Source organism: Pholis gunnellus (genome assembly GCF_910591455.1).
Source record: "Pholis gunnellus genome assembly, chromosome: 4".
NCBI classification, from domain to species: Eukaryota; Metazoa; Chordata; class Actinopteri; order Perciformes; family Pholidae; genus Pholis; species Pholis gunnellus.
In genome coordinates, this window is record NC_136530.1 from 2,457,556 (window position 1) to 2,473,616 (window position 16,061).

The 16,061-nt window shown below is 41.6% G+C and overlaps 3 protein-coding genes across 3 annotated transcripts in view; 2 read left to right on the forward strand and 1 right to left on the reverse strand.

Moving 5' to 3' along the window:
- Nucleotides 1–293: 293 nt before the first annotated feature.
- Nucleotides 294–3,221, forward strand: srd5a3 (steroid 5 alpha-reductase 3). Its single transcript, XM_079158548.1, has 5 exons — nucleotides 294–518; nucleotides 1,257–1,408; nucleotides 1,474–1,659; nucleotides 1,751–1,876; nucleotides 2,246–3,221. The coding sequence occupies exons 1-5, from the start codon at nucleotides 295–297 to the stop codon at nucleotides 2,503–2,505; spliced, it is 948 nt and encodes a 315-aa protein (XP_079014674.1). The 5' UTR covers nucleotide 294; the 3' UTR covers nucleotides 2,506–3,221.
- A 1,014-nt stretch (nucleotides 3,222–4,235) lies between these two features.
- tmem165 (transmembrane protein 165) lies at nucleotides 4,236–10,101 on the forward strand. Its single transcript, XM_079158174.1, has 6 exons — nucleotides 4,236–4,543; nucleotides 5,981–6,209; nucleotides 6,333–6,508; nucleotides 7,365–7,547; nucleotides 7,960–8,065; nucleotides 8,334–10,101. The coding sequence occupies exons 1-6, from the start codon at nucleotides 4,388–4,390 to the stop codon at nucleotides 8,408–8,410; spliced, it is 927 nt and encodes a 308-aa protein (XP_079014300.1). The 5' UTR covers nucleotides 4,236–4,387; the 3' UTR covers nucleotides 8,411–10,101.
- The window catches only part of clocka (clock circadian regulator a), a 29,651-nt gene continuing 23,014 nt past the window's right edge, over nucleotides 9,425–16,061 (reverse strand). Inside the window, exons 21-23 of the mRNA XM_079158173.1 lie at nucleotides 15,854–16,041; nucleotides 15,418–15,676; nucleotides 9,425–14,746 (exon numbers count right to left, since the gene is read on the reverse strand). Coding sequence (XP_079014299.1) covers nucleotides 14,495–14,746; nucleotides 15,418–15,676; nucleotides 15,854–16,041 — 699 coding nt within the window. The 3' untranslated portion in view covers nucleotides 9,425–14,494. The remainder of the gene's footprint in view (nucleotides 14,747–15,417; nucleotides 15,677–15,853; nucleotides 16,042–16,061) is intronic.

Sequence of the window (16,061 nt, forward strand, 5' to 3'; positions counted from 1 at the left end):
GCCCACATGTGGAAACAAATATATGAGTTATGACTTTAAACTTTCTCTTTTTCCTTCTCGTGTGGCCGTAATCTTCTTCCGTACAGTCTAATATTACCTCTATTGTGTTCGACTGTGTTCAAGCATTATTTCCACCATTGTTGAGTTAGCTCTACACTTCATCTTTGTATATTAATGCCCTTTCCTGTTTTGTATATTTTTGTTAAGTTTCATCCGGAACTATTGTGACCGTTTCCCAACGGACTCTTTTCAGCGTTGCACAAAACATTGCACTCAACCCGGCGGAGCTGGAAAATGACGCGGAGCTCGTTTAGCGCGAGCTATACGGATGTGTTATGGTCTCTTCTGGCGACATGTTTCCTTTTAGCTTTCTGTGCTCACAAAATATCAACACACCTGCCGAGGAAATATGAAACGTGTCGTCTCTACGTTTTATTTCAGGATCTGATTCGGTACGGAAAGACCAAACAAAACATCCAACGGGACGACTGGCTGCGTGCGTTAGACGTCCCGAAAAGGTAACGATAACGTGAATAAATGTGATATAATGCATGTTTAAACAACGTGAATAAATGTGATATAATGCATGTTTAAACAACGTGAATAAATGTGATATAATGCAATATATATTAAATATATGAGGTTTTAGGGGTTCGTTTCATTGTTTAAAACATAAAAAACTTAAATATGTTTCTGCTAATTTAGTTAAACACACAACAATCAGTTTATTCTTTCAGTGTGAAATTTAAATTAAATAATTTAAATGTATTTGATACCACCAATGTTACTCACTATTTTACTATTAAACATATAATTTGTTAATAGTACAAATCTCTACACTATGTTCTTAACTTTTCTATTTTATTGGGGAAATTATTTTCTCATAAACACAAGTGTTTATTCAAATTTAATTTAATTCAATGATTAACTCTCTTGCTCTTACAAACAATAAAAACGGGTTATTTGCATAATACTAATCTAATGAAACTCCCTGAAGTCAAATGATTTGCTCTTTTCTATGTCTGTGTTTGTTCATTTATTTTAAGATTTTCAATTATTTTTGTATTATTATAATAGTTACATTTTCAACTTATTTAGAACATTTATTTGTCTGTCATTGCATTGTTTAAACCCCCCCCCCCCCCCCCCCCCCCCCCCTTGTATTTTAATAGTATACTTTGTTGTTATACCAGCTCTCCTCTATTGTGTACTTGTTTTTCCTTGAATAAAGTTGTGTGTCTTATTTCTCCTTTCAGATGGTTCTGGCACTTCTACTTCATCTCTGTGGTCTGGAATGGTTTTCTTCTGGCTTTGTACCTGAACTCCATATTTCAGCATCGGTCCTACCCGTCATGGCTGACTGGAATATTAGACATTTTGACGGATGCAGTGAACACCGACAGTCACGGTAGGCTCCTCCTGGTGTTTTCCTGTGTGGTCCACTCTGTCTCTGGTACTGATTGCCGTCTGTAGTCCCACAGCTGTCCGCTCTGCTGGCGCAGCTGCTGCTGTGCGTCCACTCCCTCAGGAGGCTGCTGGAGTGCCTGTTCGTCAGCGTCTTCTCTGACGGAGCCCTTCACGTGGTGCAGTATGTGTTCGGCGTGTGCTATTACGTCATACTGGGGCTGACGGTGCTCGGCTCCGATCGTCTGGGAGAAGGTGAACGTGAAATCAGTCCTCTCTGCATCCGCTATCCGCTGGTTCTGCTGTGTGTGGGGGTTTTGATGTTTTGTGCCGCTCTTTTTTTTAGGGACTGGAACCCTCCTCTCTCAGCTGGACTGGTTTCATGTGGCTGGAAGTGCACTTTTCATTTGGGCCTCTCTGATGCAGCATCAGTCCACGGTGCTGCTGGCCGGGCTTCGCACCGGAAAGTTAGGTAAGCAGCTGTCTCCGCTGAAAACCAGTAGCTGGGTGTTTTGGGCCTTTTACTACAAATGATGTAAACTTTAAGGAATACTTCACCCACAAAATGACCATTTATTTATCAGGTACTCAAAACTTGTTTTAACTTTTAAAACACTATTTCATACACTTCACACTCATCAGGACTCCCACAGACTGTTTATTCTCTGTGCAGTCTCTCTCTCCCTTCCTAGTGCATCACCTGACACTGACACACCTACTGCCTACATCCCTTCACCTAAACAAGTGAAACACAAAAAATAACAACAACATAAACGAATGAAAGACTCTTTGTGGTGGAGGACGGCCCTGGTGAATAGTGTAAACCTGGTTTGTGTTGTAGGATCGGTGGAGACGCTGGCTCACAGGGTGCCACAGGGAGGCTGGTTCGAGCTGGTCTCCTGCCCGCATTACTTCGCTGAGCTGCTGATCTACGTCTCCCTGAGCCTGGTTTTCGGAGGCGTGTCTCTCACCTGGTGGCTCGTGGTCCTCTATGTGCTGTTCAACCAGGCGCTGGCGGCGCAGCTCTGTCACGACCTTTACGTCAGCAAATACGAGTCGTACCCGAGGCACAGAAAGGCATTCATACCATTTGTGCTGTGAGTGACGGAACTGTAAAATCCAAGGAAAACAAGAAGTGTCCAGAGACATCTGAGGATCTGAAGGTGTTGCAGTAAAACTCACCTCACTGTCAGCATCGATTGATAAGATGCTCTGGACCACCAGCCGACCGGACAGCGATGTCTGTAGCTGACGAGGTGATCGTGAGGCGTCGCAGTGCTGCAGAAACAATCGTCCAGCTAAAGTCTCTCTGAGCTGCTTCTAGAAACTGATGTGAACAAATGACGAACGTCACAAATCACGCGCTGACTGCAAAACCTAGTTTTTGTTATAATGAGGTACATTTATGCAATAATACTGACAAACTTTCTCTATTATGACACGCTAACTTATCTTGTTATAACACACAAGAGACATTGTTATGTTGATAAAATGAGGCAGGTTGTTTTGTTGAGAAATTGAGGTTTTGACTGAATATTTTTCGTGTTACAGCAACATACAGAATGTTCTCTTCAGCACAACGTACCGGCTTATCTTGTATAACGAGCAGGTGTTGTTAAAAGAAGTGGTTTGTCACAATAATGAGATAAATATAAGTATATTATACCATAAACTTCAATCAATGTGAGAAACTGGGCTTCTTTTCTCATGTCTGAGAACAACAATATCCTGTTCAAATATTAGGAAGTTGTTTTTTGATACATATGATGAAGAACTACAACATGAAATCATCTTCGTTGTAATGAAATACTTCACTTCTACCCGATAAAAAGGAAAACCTATCACGGGAGTGGAATCTGTTTCATGTTTAGGTACTTTCTGTATGCTTATTTATTTTAATCATTAAGTGTATATTTGCGGTAGTATTGGAGGAATCCACTAGATGGCGATGGAATTAATTGATTGTAAATTAACCTTCTGCCGAAAAACTGATTAATATTACTGTAATTGTAGAAGTGCGCAGAATATATGTATTTAAATATTTCATTATAGATTGTTCAGACAGGTAAGGGGTTCTTGCAACCACTGAAGAAGTATCAGAACCAGCTTTATTGACTAAATGTGTGAACAAGAACATAACTGATATTTAAAAATATACGATATAACATGAAATACCAAGTGCTGAATAAACATGAAGTGATTAATATAACAGGTTAGTAAATTTGCCTTTTAAAGGTTATTAACATATTTTAAGTCTGTTTAAGATCAGATAAACCTTTATTCAGATGGAAATTCTGTGGTTGAAGACAGCAACAGTACAAATAAATGGAGAATAAATAAATATTAAAAAATAAATAAGTAGTATATAAAAAAATAAAATGAAGAATATAATAAGGAAACTATTTAAAAAATAAAACCTCAAGAACAGTTGGAGACAAAAATTGATGAAAAGTTAAAGTCACGGTTTGATTAATAGCAGCGTGATATTGAATATAAATATACACTAAATATAAAATATAATATGATGCAAAAAAAATTAATGAGTGTATTATTATATATATTTTATGACTTGTAGTGACACTCAACCTATCATGATAGCTTGATTGCCTTTCCCTCCCTTGTCTGTCATTGAACTCTTTTTTTTTTTTTAACCACGTTTACATAACCAACATGCATTGTGTCCAATCACTGAGCTGCCCTGTGCGTACGTTACCCACCCACAATGTCACGTCACCATTGCTTACGGTCCAATCATCTCTCCGAACGCGGCAGCAGCAAGACTCTAACTCCACCCCCCGCCTCTGAGTTTCCTCGGCGCTCGGAGTCGGTGTGTTCGTGACGTGTATCACCGAAGACTTCCTGAAATTGCAAAGCTAGGTGGCTAATATGAAGTTAGCCAGTTTTGTTGCCGATGATATTAAGTGATTCAGGGACGACACAATAAAAGCCGGAAACCGTCCCTTTGTCGGTTATTTTGGCCGCCATGATGCGTCTCGCGCTCGGCGGAGGAGACCGACGGGCTAATATAAATGTGACGCGAGTCTTCTTCTTTCTGCTCTCCGCCGTGTTGTTGTTGTCGGTCGGAGTCGCGTCCGTTCCGGATGAGAACAAACCAGCACAAGAGCAACCACCGCAAGAAGTAAACGTTTTTTTATTATACGTTTATTATTTATCAATTAAACTAGGGAACGGGGGGAGTTGTTATTTTCGACGCCGGTGTTTTTGCTTCAGTGCTTGCTAGCTAGCAGCCCCGAGCTAGCATGCTACATGCTAACAGAGATACCTGCAGATACTCGTTGTGTTCCGGGGAAAGTTAAATAAGGAAAGTTAAGATGAGCTGACGGACGCATGGGATGTTTACATTTTTCAATTATAGTCTTAAAATGTGGAAACCCTTTAGATGTCAGTTCTGGTTGATTTAGAATTTGAGATTAAAATCTAAACAATTGTGCTTAAATGAGACATTTCATATTTACATGCACATTTTCAGAATGTATGTGCATAAGATAATTTGAATTTAAAAAACTGTAAAACAGCAGGAATGTCACCACAGAAACTGCAAATATATTAAATATTGCAATACAGTTATCAGAAGGCCATAGTCTCAATCACCATTGTGTTACCTCCTACAGCAATAATAATCTTTTTTATTTGTTTAAGCTGGGAGCACAAAGTGCTTTCCATAGACAAGCAGATCAATAAAATAAAGACATCAAAATAAAAGCATACATTTACAGATGAATCATTCCAAAGCGTAGAAGGTAGGACAGGTAAAACTACTAACAATAATCTTAATATCAAGTGGTTGCACAACAGGGCTATATTTAAACATGTATAAATAAATTATATGAATTGTCAGGTGAAAAGGCAATGTCAGTATAAAATGTGTCATAAAACAGGATTTAAAAGTGGAAACAGTGTCAGCAGATCGGAGACTAACTGGAAGACTGTTCCAGAGCTGAGGTGCCAGAACGGAAAACGCTCGATCACCCTGAGACCTCGACCTGAGACCTTAACCTAAGGAGACGATAGATTAGTCTTTAACCTAAGGAGACGATAGATTAGTCTTTAACCTAAGGAGATGATAGATTAGACCTTAATCTAAGGTGTTAACCTAAGGAGACGATAGATTAGTCTTTAACCTAAGGAGATGATAGATTAGACCTTAATCTAAGGTGTTAACCTAAGGAGACGATAGATTAGACCTTAACCTAAGGTCTTTGGAGACGATAGATTAGACCTTAACCTAAGGTCTTAGGAGACGATAGACTAGACCTTAACCTAAGGTCTTAGGAGACGATGGACTAGACCTTAACCTAAGGTCTTAGGAGACGATAGATTAGACCTTAACCTAAGGTCTTAGGAGACGATAGACTAGACCTTAACCTAAGGTCTTAGGAGACGATGGACTAGACCTTAACCTAAGGTCTCAGGGTCATTTATTCAAATACAAACCTTTTGATATCACCACTTTAAAGCATGGAGGTCCGGGGACAGACATGCAAACCCTGGACTCTTCTCATGAACCGTGTGTAAACTTATCTGACTGTCACCGCGTTGCTTTTCTTTCCGACAGAAAGCCTCGAGTCCTCACCCCATCGGCCCGGTGGTCTCTGAAGATGGCTCCTCCAGCAAAGCGAGTCTGGGCTTCATCCACGCCTTCGTGGCCTCCATCTCCGTCATCATCGTCTCCGAGCTGGGGGACAAGACGTTTTTCATCGCGGCCATCATGGCGATGCGTTACAACCGTCTCACGGTGCTGACGGGCGCCATGCTGGCTCTGGGACTCATGACTTGTCTCTCGGGTTAGTAGGAGCGTTCATTTCTGGGTTTTCATGTTCAAGTGTAACGTGGAGCTGCTCCTCCATCTTCTGCTGGGTGATAATTTTGTCTATTTTCTCCTACCCCCCCCCCCCCCTCACCTCCAGTACTGTTTGGCTATGCCACCACCATCATACCAAGAATCTACACGTACTACGTGTCCACCGCTCTGTTCGCCATCTTCGGCGTGCGCATGCTGAGGGAGGGGCTGAGGATGAGTCCAGACGAAGGCCAGGAGGAGCTGGAGGAGGTGCAGGCGGAGATCAAGAAGAAGGATGAAGAGGTGAGTCGACTCTGAACCCCGGCGACGAGTCAATATTAATAATTTAAGCATGCATCATTTATACAACACCTCCAGCGTGGGTCCTGTTCCTCTACTCACACATGACGTCATCATGGTGTTCATGTTCATGCGTGAGCGTCAACATTTAAATGTGAAGTTAATGTATTAACTCATTTTTACTGCTCTTATCCAAATTACTTAAAAGGTTGTAATTGTGTTAGAAGCCGTTTGGCTCTAAGGTGGTTTTTACCGTTTCAACGAGGGCTGAAATCCTTTATCTTCACTGTGATCGATGAGTTTGTTCTATAAACGGAGAAAAAGGATCCAGGATTACGATTTCAAATGTCTCGTTTTCTTCACAACTCTAAAGATATTCAGTTTAACGCCACAGAAGAGTAAAGAAACCAGATCTTCACATTTAAGAAGCTTTTTTCCTCTTTAAAAATGACTCAAACCGATTAATCGATTCTCAAAATACTTGCAGATTAATCTGATAGTTGACAACTGAATAAATGTCTGTATCTCTGAACCTGTGCTTACTGTTAGAAGTTCATCTGTTGAAGACTTCACTAACTGTAGATCAGGAACGGGACAGTCGGCGTTATCCTGAGGGAAAAAATTGCGATTAACAAAAATGTTTAACTCTTAAAGTGGCATTTAGACGTACAGGAATCACTTAACCTTACATTCTGTGAAGAAACTAATATTTTGATTGCATAGGCCACATCTTTAGTGAAATCTAAAACTGTCCAGTAAAGGAGGAGAATCCTGACTTCTTGTTCTGCGTAAAGTGACAATGACTAAGAGCGTTTAACGCTGTGTTCTAGTAAACGTGTCTGTGTCTGTGTCTGTGCAGCTCCAGCGGTCTAAGCTGGTTAATGGGACTCCAGATGTGGAGGCTGGATCTGGGACCTCCATGCCTCAGGGGAAGTGGCACAGCATCATCTCCCCCATCTTCATCCAGGCCCTCACCCTCACCTTCCTGGCAGAGTGGGGGGACCGCTCGCAGCTCACCACCATCATCCTGGCTGCTCGGGAGGTTTGTTACATTTCACGCCTTTTTATGTTCCCGAGCGATTAATTCACATTAGAGGGGGGGGGGGGGGGGGGGGGGGGATTATTCTGAGCTTTCTCACCACAACTAAAGTCATCAACCCATCGTGTGTGTGTGTGTGTGTGTGTGTGTGTGTGTGTGTGTGTGTGTGTGTGTGTGTGTGTGTGTGTGTGTGTGTGTGTGTGTGTGTGTGTGTGTGTGTGTGTGTGTGTGTGTGTGTGTGTGTGTGTGTGTGTGTAAATGCTGTTTACAGTCTGTAGCTCGTCTGAATTTTCATCTTTGGAATCTTTTGTCTGTTTGAGTCGAACCACAAACAGTAAATATTTAGGAGAGGACGTGCATGGTTTTCTTCAGCATCACCGTGACGGGCACGTTCTTTGTTTTGAATAATTCCCAGGATCCCTTTGGAGTCGCAGTGGGAGGAACTCTCGGCCACTGCTTGTGTACAGGTCTGGCTGTGGTCGGAGGACGAATGATCGCCCAGAAAATATCCGTCAGAACCGGTGAGACCGTTATATTACTCTGATTATCTTTCATTATTATTACAATACATCCTTAAAACGCACCATTCTCTCATTGTGTGTTTGTTGTTACTTTATTTATTATAATTCATAGAAAGAAAATCAGTTGGTCTTACTTTTAATAATTGTAATCTGTGCATCTCTACTTTCTAACACTAGTTTATCTTCCTTTGATCTCTTGAGAAGAACACATGAGTAGTTTTGTCTTATGATCCATCCCATAATAAATGAAATGTTCTTGTTTCCACAGTTACAATCATCGGCGGGATCGTTTTTCTGGCCTTCGCCTTCTCCGCCCTCTTCATCAAGCCGGACGCTGGATTTTAATTGGACGACAGACTTTCAGGTGTCGTCTGTACATACGTGTGACGTTTGGTTCAGTTGTGTAGAGAGCGTTGTTTAGACTGCCCCCCCCCCCCCGGGTGGAGGTTGAACACTTGTTTTTGTGATCATTATAAATAATGCTGTAATGAGTGATGCTCATGAACCCCGGAGCCTCTCTGTGGTCCTCAGTGAGTCAGAGTCCATTCAAACAGCTTTTGCCTTTTTTTGTTTTTAAATATTGAATTCATTTGTTTATTCCAGCTTTCACTCTGGGGGACATTTCTTTTTTTTTACCACAATGCATTAAAATCCCATAATAAGGTTCTACTCTACTAAACATCTTGATTTTCACATTGTGAGAACAGAACCATCAGACAGCACTGATGTTCTGTAGTGTGTGTGTGAGGTTCTCCCCCACAGTCAGGGTTCTACTGCAGCAGATGAGTTTATGTTCTGCTGTGGACGTATGTTAGACTCTAACAGAATGTCTATCAGTGGAAGTGAACGCTGTATTTAGAATGTGTTCACCTCTTCACCTTGCTGTCAGACAGACCTTTCTGAGGGAACTGAAGCTGTTCTCTATGATCTCTACAAAGACACCAGACTCATTCACTGAGACACTGATTCTACCTCACAACACAGGAGCTGCTGCTCTGCTGCTGCTAACAGATGGTAGTGAGTTAGTGTTGTTGAGTGAATCTGAATGAACTCTTTAAAACACTAAAGTCACACATATAGTCAAATATAACATTTCCCTGGATAACAACGTGGTTTCACATGTGAATCCTGTTGGTAGCGTCAGTAGTAGAATCACGTTTCTTCAAGAAAACCTCATCAAATATGAAAATCTATTCAAATGTTCCTGTTGTGATGTAAAATCACTGCATTTGTCAATGAAGTCTGGTGGCTTTGAAGATGGATACAAGTGTTTCAGTTCCCTGTTGTAAAGCGGTGAAGACATTCTAAATGCAGCGTTCCCTTAAACTGAAATAGATTCTTTTTATTTTGGTGTCTCAGACACGTCTTGCTGCCTCTGACTCATAAAACACACTTTAAATAAAACCCAAAGTCTCTCTTCGGGAAACGATGAATCCTTTTGTTTCACATCAGAGCAGCCTCAGAAGAGACGGAGACCTGAACCACTAGATTACCTCTGAGTCCGGGTGTCGCCATCCTTTAAAGGTGCAGCTACCGGAGAGCAACGCCACAGCTCATCGTGCCCGGTTCATAATTCCAGCTCCACAGATCCTCCCTCAGTGATTAAAGCCATCGTTAGTCACTAAATCAACGATTACACCAGGTACAGAATAGACGACGCTAACTGATAACTTGCAGTAGAAGTCACTCCTGTTTGCCACGAGGTAGCGACACCTGAACACGGCTGCTGCGTTTCACCTTTTTATTTCCTATTTATTTAGCTTCATTCCCTTCTCAAGCTAATGTACTGTAGAAACAGAGAGAGAGGGAGAGAGGTCGCCACAAACGAAGAATGGAAATATATTTTTTAAAAGGTGGACAGATTGAAGCTGCATCGTCAATATTTGACAGGCTGTGAAATACTTTGTTTGTGATACTGGTCGGTTGAAATGTCTATAACTCTAAAAAAAAGAGAACGAAAAGAAGCTCAATAAAAATGTTTCATGTGTGTGATTCTGTGTGTCGCTGAAGGGATCAAATAAACACCAACAGCAGAATGTTTTATTCGTTTTATTTTCAGATTGATGGGGAGTAAATGATCATTTATGGAGCTGGTTTGGCTCAAGAAATTGCTGAAGTGCTTTTAGTTTATAATTTAAACGCAGTGAGGGACGTGAGAACATCAAGCTGACCAGCAGGTGGCAGTAGAGGACGTGAAGTGTTCATCTTTGTGCCTCAGCGTCACGATATAAACATTAACATGTTAGGGATAAATCTACAGCAAAGGATTGTGGGTCAGAAGAGCATGCTGGCTGAATGCAGGAGGACTTCCTGGTGTAATAATTTAATATACTTTGAGGTCTCGCTTGTGAAAGAAGTTTTAATCTCAAAGTGACTTCCTAGTTAAATAAAGGATATATATATGTGTGTATATGTACATATACACACACACAGCTAACGTTAGTTAACTAGCCAGCCATCAGCCAAGCTTTGAGTTATTACATTTTACTCATTTTCTCTCTACACTCAACACGTTATTACTCCACTGATGGTTTTAGTCGTTGCTTTTAAAACCTCCCTTCAGTGACTCCACAGCTCAGCGTAAGTCGGTTTATTTTATACGGTTTACGCTGCATTTGAACTTGGAAATCGACATTTCTGATTTACATGTCAGAATTTAAACTGGAAAAGCCACCTGAGGTCAGATTTCCGACTCTGAAAGTTGGAGAAAACCCCCGACCTTAGAATCCAAGATGGCTGCTCCGCGTATGAACAGTGAACTATAGTAATAAGCTGTTTATAACCCTTGTTTCTCATTAACCCAAATCATACACGCAGTACTGTCCGACTCCTGTCCGACATCATGCTACGGTCAACTCGGGTGCGACGTCGTTCCCTGCTAAGTGGAATACAGCATCGACGGTCACAACGGCAAGGTTACACATAAAAATGGCCGCCGCTCTGACCGTCCAGCTACGTTGATTTGGATGTCTGTTCTACTAATCTATTTCTACGGGGAGGACGTATTAAAACTTGTTCTGGAACACTGAATAGTTCGGTTGTATGAACGTTCAAAGTGTCGTTGAGTGAAGCGCGGCAGTGAACTTCACGAGCCAAACCAGAACTGAAACCCGTTTCTAGAGCGTACGTCAGAACGACACATTCAACACGACGAGTCCTTTTTATTTCGGGGATCTTTGGATAGAAAAACATTTTCTCATTTGTTTGTTTTTTTAGTGACTTGGCAACCAACTCTTTTTAAAAAGCTTGTGTCATTTTTACAACTTCTTCCAGCATGAAGGAAAACAAACGACTGGCTGGTTAAAACAACTTAAAAAATAAAATAAAGCATCAACTCACAGGTAAAACCAGCTCTTTGTTGGGTGAGAAAGAAGTTCAACAGTCTGTGTGTGTGTGTGTGTGTAGGTGTGTGTGTGTCACAGTTCATTTAGATCCTTCAGGTTCTTTCATGTTTGCACATTTAAAAGCAGTCGCTGAGGTTTGATGTGTATTCAGATAATAGAAAAATAATCCTTTACTGCATCTGACATTGTGCAAAGTCTCTCACTGTGTTGTAGGTGTATATATATATATATATATACACACACACATATATATATACATATATATATATATATATGTATATATATATCACACTCCAGAGGGCTGTTTGCATGGAGCACAGGTCTCCACAGGTTGGTAAGTGTTCAGCAGAGAACTTCTTATATATAAATATTAAAAGTGTTGCACCAGATTAAAAGGCCTTCACTGTGACTTGATGGCGTCTTTAGGTATAAAGAGTCTGTATGAAGAGGACTAGTGAGGAGGGTTATGAGGAGGGTTATGGATCATTTCATTTATTTTACTTTTTTTGTTGCTTTGGCATGTGACGATGGTATAAGAGGCATAAAGTCTTTTGAGTTGTCCATTATTAGGAATTATTGGGTCAACGAGTCATTAAAAAGTCACAGTACGTTGTGCATTAATTACTGATAACGGACACCTCGTGGGATATTATCCCTTTTTATTATTATTATTTATTTAGTCATGTGTCAAATGTCCTTGTTTTTTTAAATCATATTTAGTCGACTGTAGTTAAGTTTTAGTTGACAAAACGTTTTAAACGTTACTATTTAAATAAGGTTTTAATCCGTGAAAACTTTTAGTCATCAGATGATTATATTGAACATTTCAGACGAGCCAAAGTATCTATTTGAACACGATGCAACGCTGACTTTATATCACGTGACCGACTATAATGAAGTCTGAACGACTACACAACCATAAAATAACCAGTTAAATATGAAAACACAGGACAACCACTTTTAAAAAAAGATCGTTTACATAAATACGACGGAAGCCAAACGTACTCTGAAATGAGGGATTAGAACTTTAAATATGGGGACATTATCTCCAAATAAAGGGACAATTCTACTTATTGAACATTTGAAACAGATGCTGAAGCATCATAATGTCAAAGTAATTCGGGTTAAAAGATCTTTTCCACATGTTCAAACCACAGACTGTATATAAGAAGTAGACGTAGTCATCGTGATGTCACTCATTGGTTTGTGGACTGATGATATGAAGCCTTCAGTTCGGCAATTTCGCCTTCGCCATCTTGGATTACGGCCTTCGCCATGTTGTTTTTTTGGCGACAAATGAACAGGAAGTGACCATATCTGGACTGAGGAGGAGTGACGTAGAGACGCCGTATACGTCTCTGGTAGAGACCTGTCAATCACTGTGTAGCCCCGCCCTAAAGCATCCCCTGCTTTATGGTCTGTTTGACTCTAAATGGACCATCATTTACTAAATGAACATCATGCTGTATTGAAGAAGACTTGAAACTAGAGATTGAGACCATAAACTCATGTTTACAATGTTTACTGAGGTAATAAATCAAGAGAGAAGTAGAGTCATTTTCTCATAGACTTCTATACAACCAGAGGAGTCGCCCCCTGGTGGACATTAGAGAGAATGCAGCTTTAACACGTGAAGCTTTGGTCAGAGGTTGTCGCCTGGTTGCCACTTTTAACTTAAAAATGTGATACAAGCTACATTCCAAATCGCATACTTTCACTTTCTTACAAAGTACGTACTGTTGCGTGCAGTATGCATTCAATTTGGGACACACTACTTCCTTACTTACTCATATCTGCAGCACAAAGGATTGTGGGTCAGAACGGCCAGAATGGCGTACTGAATAGACCGGTATTAATGGTCGTGTGGGTATTTGAACGCACTGAATGTCAGTTGGGTTCATTGCTGGTTTCTGCTGCCACCGAGTGGCCAAAACAGTTACAGCAGGTGTAAAGTGAGTGAACATGCGGAGAATCGCTAGAAGTTTAATGAGCTGCAGTTGAATTTGCTTCATGAAAACATCAAAGAGACAGAGAACCAGGAAGCAACGTTCTCACGAAAACAAAACGAAACACCGGCTAGCAGCTACGAGAATGAAGCTGCAGACATAAACGAGGTCTCTTTGGGGTCAAATTTGACATTTTTTAATATATTTTATGGGATAAACATCTTTAGATTGAATAAAGCCTTAAAGACGTTTTATCTCTGAGCTAAAGATGAAGAAATAAAACATGATGTTCTCATTGTTGCAAACAATTATCTTAACGTTGGTATTAAATATTAATATTTGACTGAAGTTAAAAATGCGTGTGCAGATTTTAAGCACATTTTTAAAAGTTTTTTTTAAAAATACTTTAAAACATTTTTTTTTAAATTCAGTGAAAATATGGACTGAAGGATTAAACAAACTGTGACACAACCAGCAGCGTCGTCAAACTATATCAGCCACTCAGCATTTTAACAGCTTTGCTTTTCTTTAGAGTTCTAGAATAAAAAAAAAATATTCAAAGCTTCAAATCACAGATTACGCATTTCTGTTCATGCATCATATAAAATAGTAGTTTTCTTTTTCGGTATATTTACATAATATATTACACACGATGTTCTGTACAGTAAAAGTTCAATCTACACCACAGTCGTAAAAAATATTTTCTATTTTTACATGAAAAAAAACAAAAACAAACAAACGAGCCTCTGGAGGTTTGTTTCTGCAGGACGTCCTCGGAGCTTTGATGGAAGCTTCGGCTGCATTAAAGTGAGTTAACCGGAGAGCTCGGCGTAAAATAATCCTGTGAGGGTGACCGGAGGAGCACACACACACACACCCACACACACACACACTGAACACACCGGGGGAGGGTGTGAGGGAGTCCATTATAGGGTGTTGGCTCCATGTTTTCTGGGAGAAAAGGGCTCCAGAGCCAAAGTCTCCTGCTGCAGAGAGACACGGCGCTGTGTTCTCTGCAGCAGGAGTGAAGTGCAAACAGCTAAAGATCCCTCTGAAGCCAGAGCCCGCTCGTCCAATCACGTCTCAGAGCTGCACGTTGACTCCTCCCCCACGTCTGGGTTTGACTCCCACTCAGCCGGCTACTGAGGCTGCGTGGCCGAGCGGTCAGACAGACTGTCCGCCCTGTGAGGGGCCAGCTGCTGCTGCTTCTGCTGCTGCTGCTGCTGCTGCTTCTGTTGTTGTTGTTGTTGTTGTTGTTGTTGTTGTTGATGTTGATGTAACTGTTGCAGCTGTTGCTGCTGCTGTTGGGTGAAGGCGCCCTGCTGCTGCAGAGGGAACGCCGCCTGCAGGATCAACTGGGCGGACTGGCTTCCGTGAAGAAGCCGAGGAGCCTTTGAGTGGAGAGAAAGTTTGATTAGCGGGACGATGAGAGGACGGAAGTTAACCTGTCGAGCCGAGTCAAGGTTTAAAGTTAGCGTGAGCAACTTTTATCTGGTTCTGAAACACATTACAACACAATTCAAAGGATTAGGAAAATGTAAAACAGCATTTTTTAATGAAACATCTTGTCATTAGTAGTTTTAATTATGTATTTTAATCTGTTCAGAGCTCGTGTTAGGAAGTTAAACAACTCATAATTCATCTCTAATATCTATGTTGTTGATGTGAAAACTTCTTCAAACAACTGGAGTTTTATTACATTTGAACACATCATGACAACGTTATAATTCACCTTCCTCTAATACTCATATTCACAGAACAGAGCCTGAACACATCGTACTGTAACTGAATGGAACCTCGGTACGTTAGCGGCTAGCTCCAGTGTTGCTAACGTTACTCGCTCTCCTGCCGCTGAATTCAACACGGATGTGTCGTTCACAATAGAACATTATAAAAGATCGGCATAGTATTACTGAACATAATAAAACTTTATTTTGTGGTTAAACTATGAAATTGATCCGCGCTTCACACGAGAGCCGTGAGGAAGGATCCGTCCGGTTCTCCACTAGCTACGTACACAGAACACATTTGGCCCCACTAAAGTCACAGAAACGTGGTTTACCTGTAGGAACTGTGTTTGCTGCTGAGTCAGGTGAGCCTGGCCGTGCTGCATGGCTGTGACCGGTGACTGCTGCTGTACCTGCTGCTGCTCCTGCTGCTGTGGTGGCTGCTGGGAGATGCTGATGGTCTGGGTCTGGCCCTGCTGAGGAGCGAAGGCCGTCACCACTTGGCCCATGAACATGGTGGTGGGGACCATGACGGCGCCGCAGGCCATCTGTCCCGTCACCAGCTTGGTGAGCAGCTGAGGACTGGCGGGAAACCTGGGATAGAGAGAAGCCCAAATAGATAAGACAAAGGAAAGAAGGGATGCTAGACTACCACACAACGGTGGTTATAGGGATCATCATAGAAACACGGGCCCCATTTCAGCCGGGAAAGGGCGCTTTAGCATAGACCGATGTGTGAAATGTAACCATGATAATAAAATGATGACAAACCTAATCTGAGCCGAACGGTCCTGTGCGAACGTGGCCACGGCCGGAGCGCCGGGTCCGGTGTTCTGAGCCAGGCTGGTGGCGATCTGGACCACGTTGGCCGGGCTCTGCTGAGGGATCATCATGGCGTTGTAGAGAGACGCGGGCAGTGGATTCTGCTGAGGCTGCAGAGTGAGAGACGACCGCTGAGACTGAAACCAAACAGGACCGG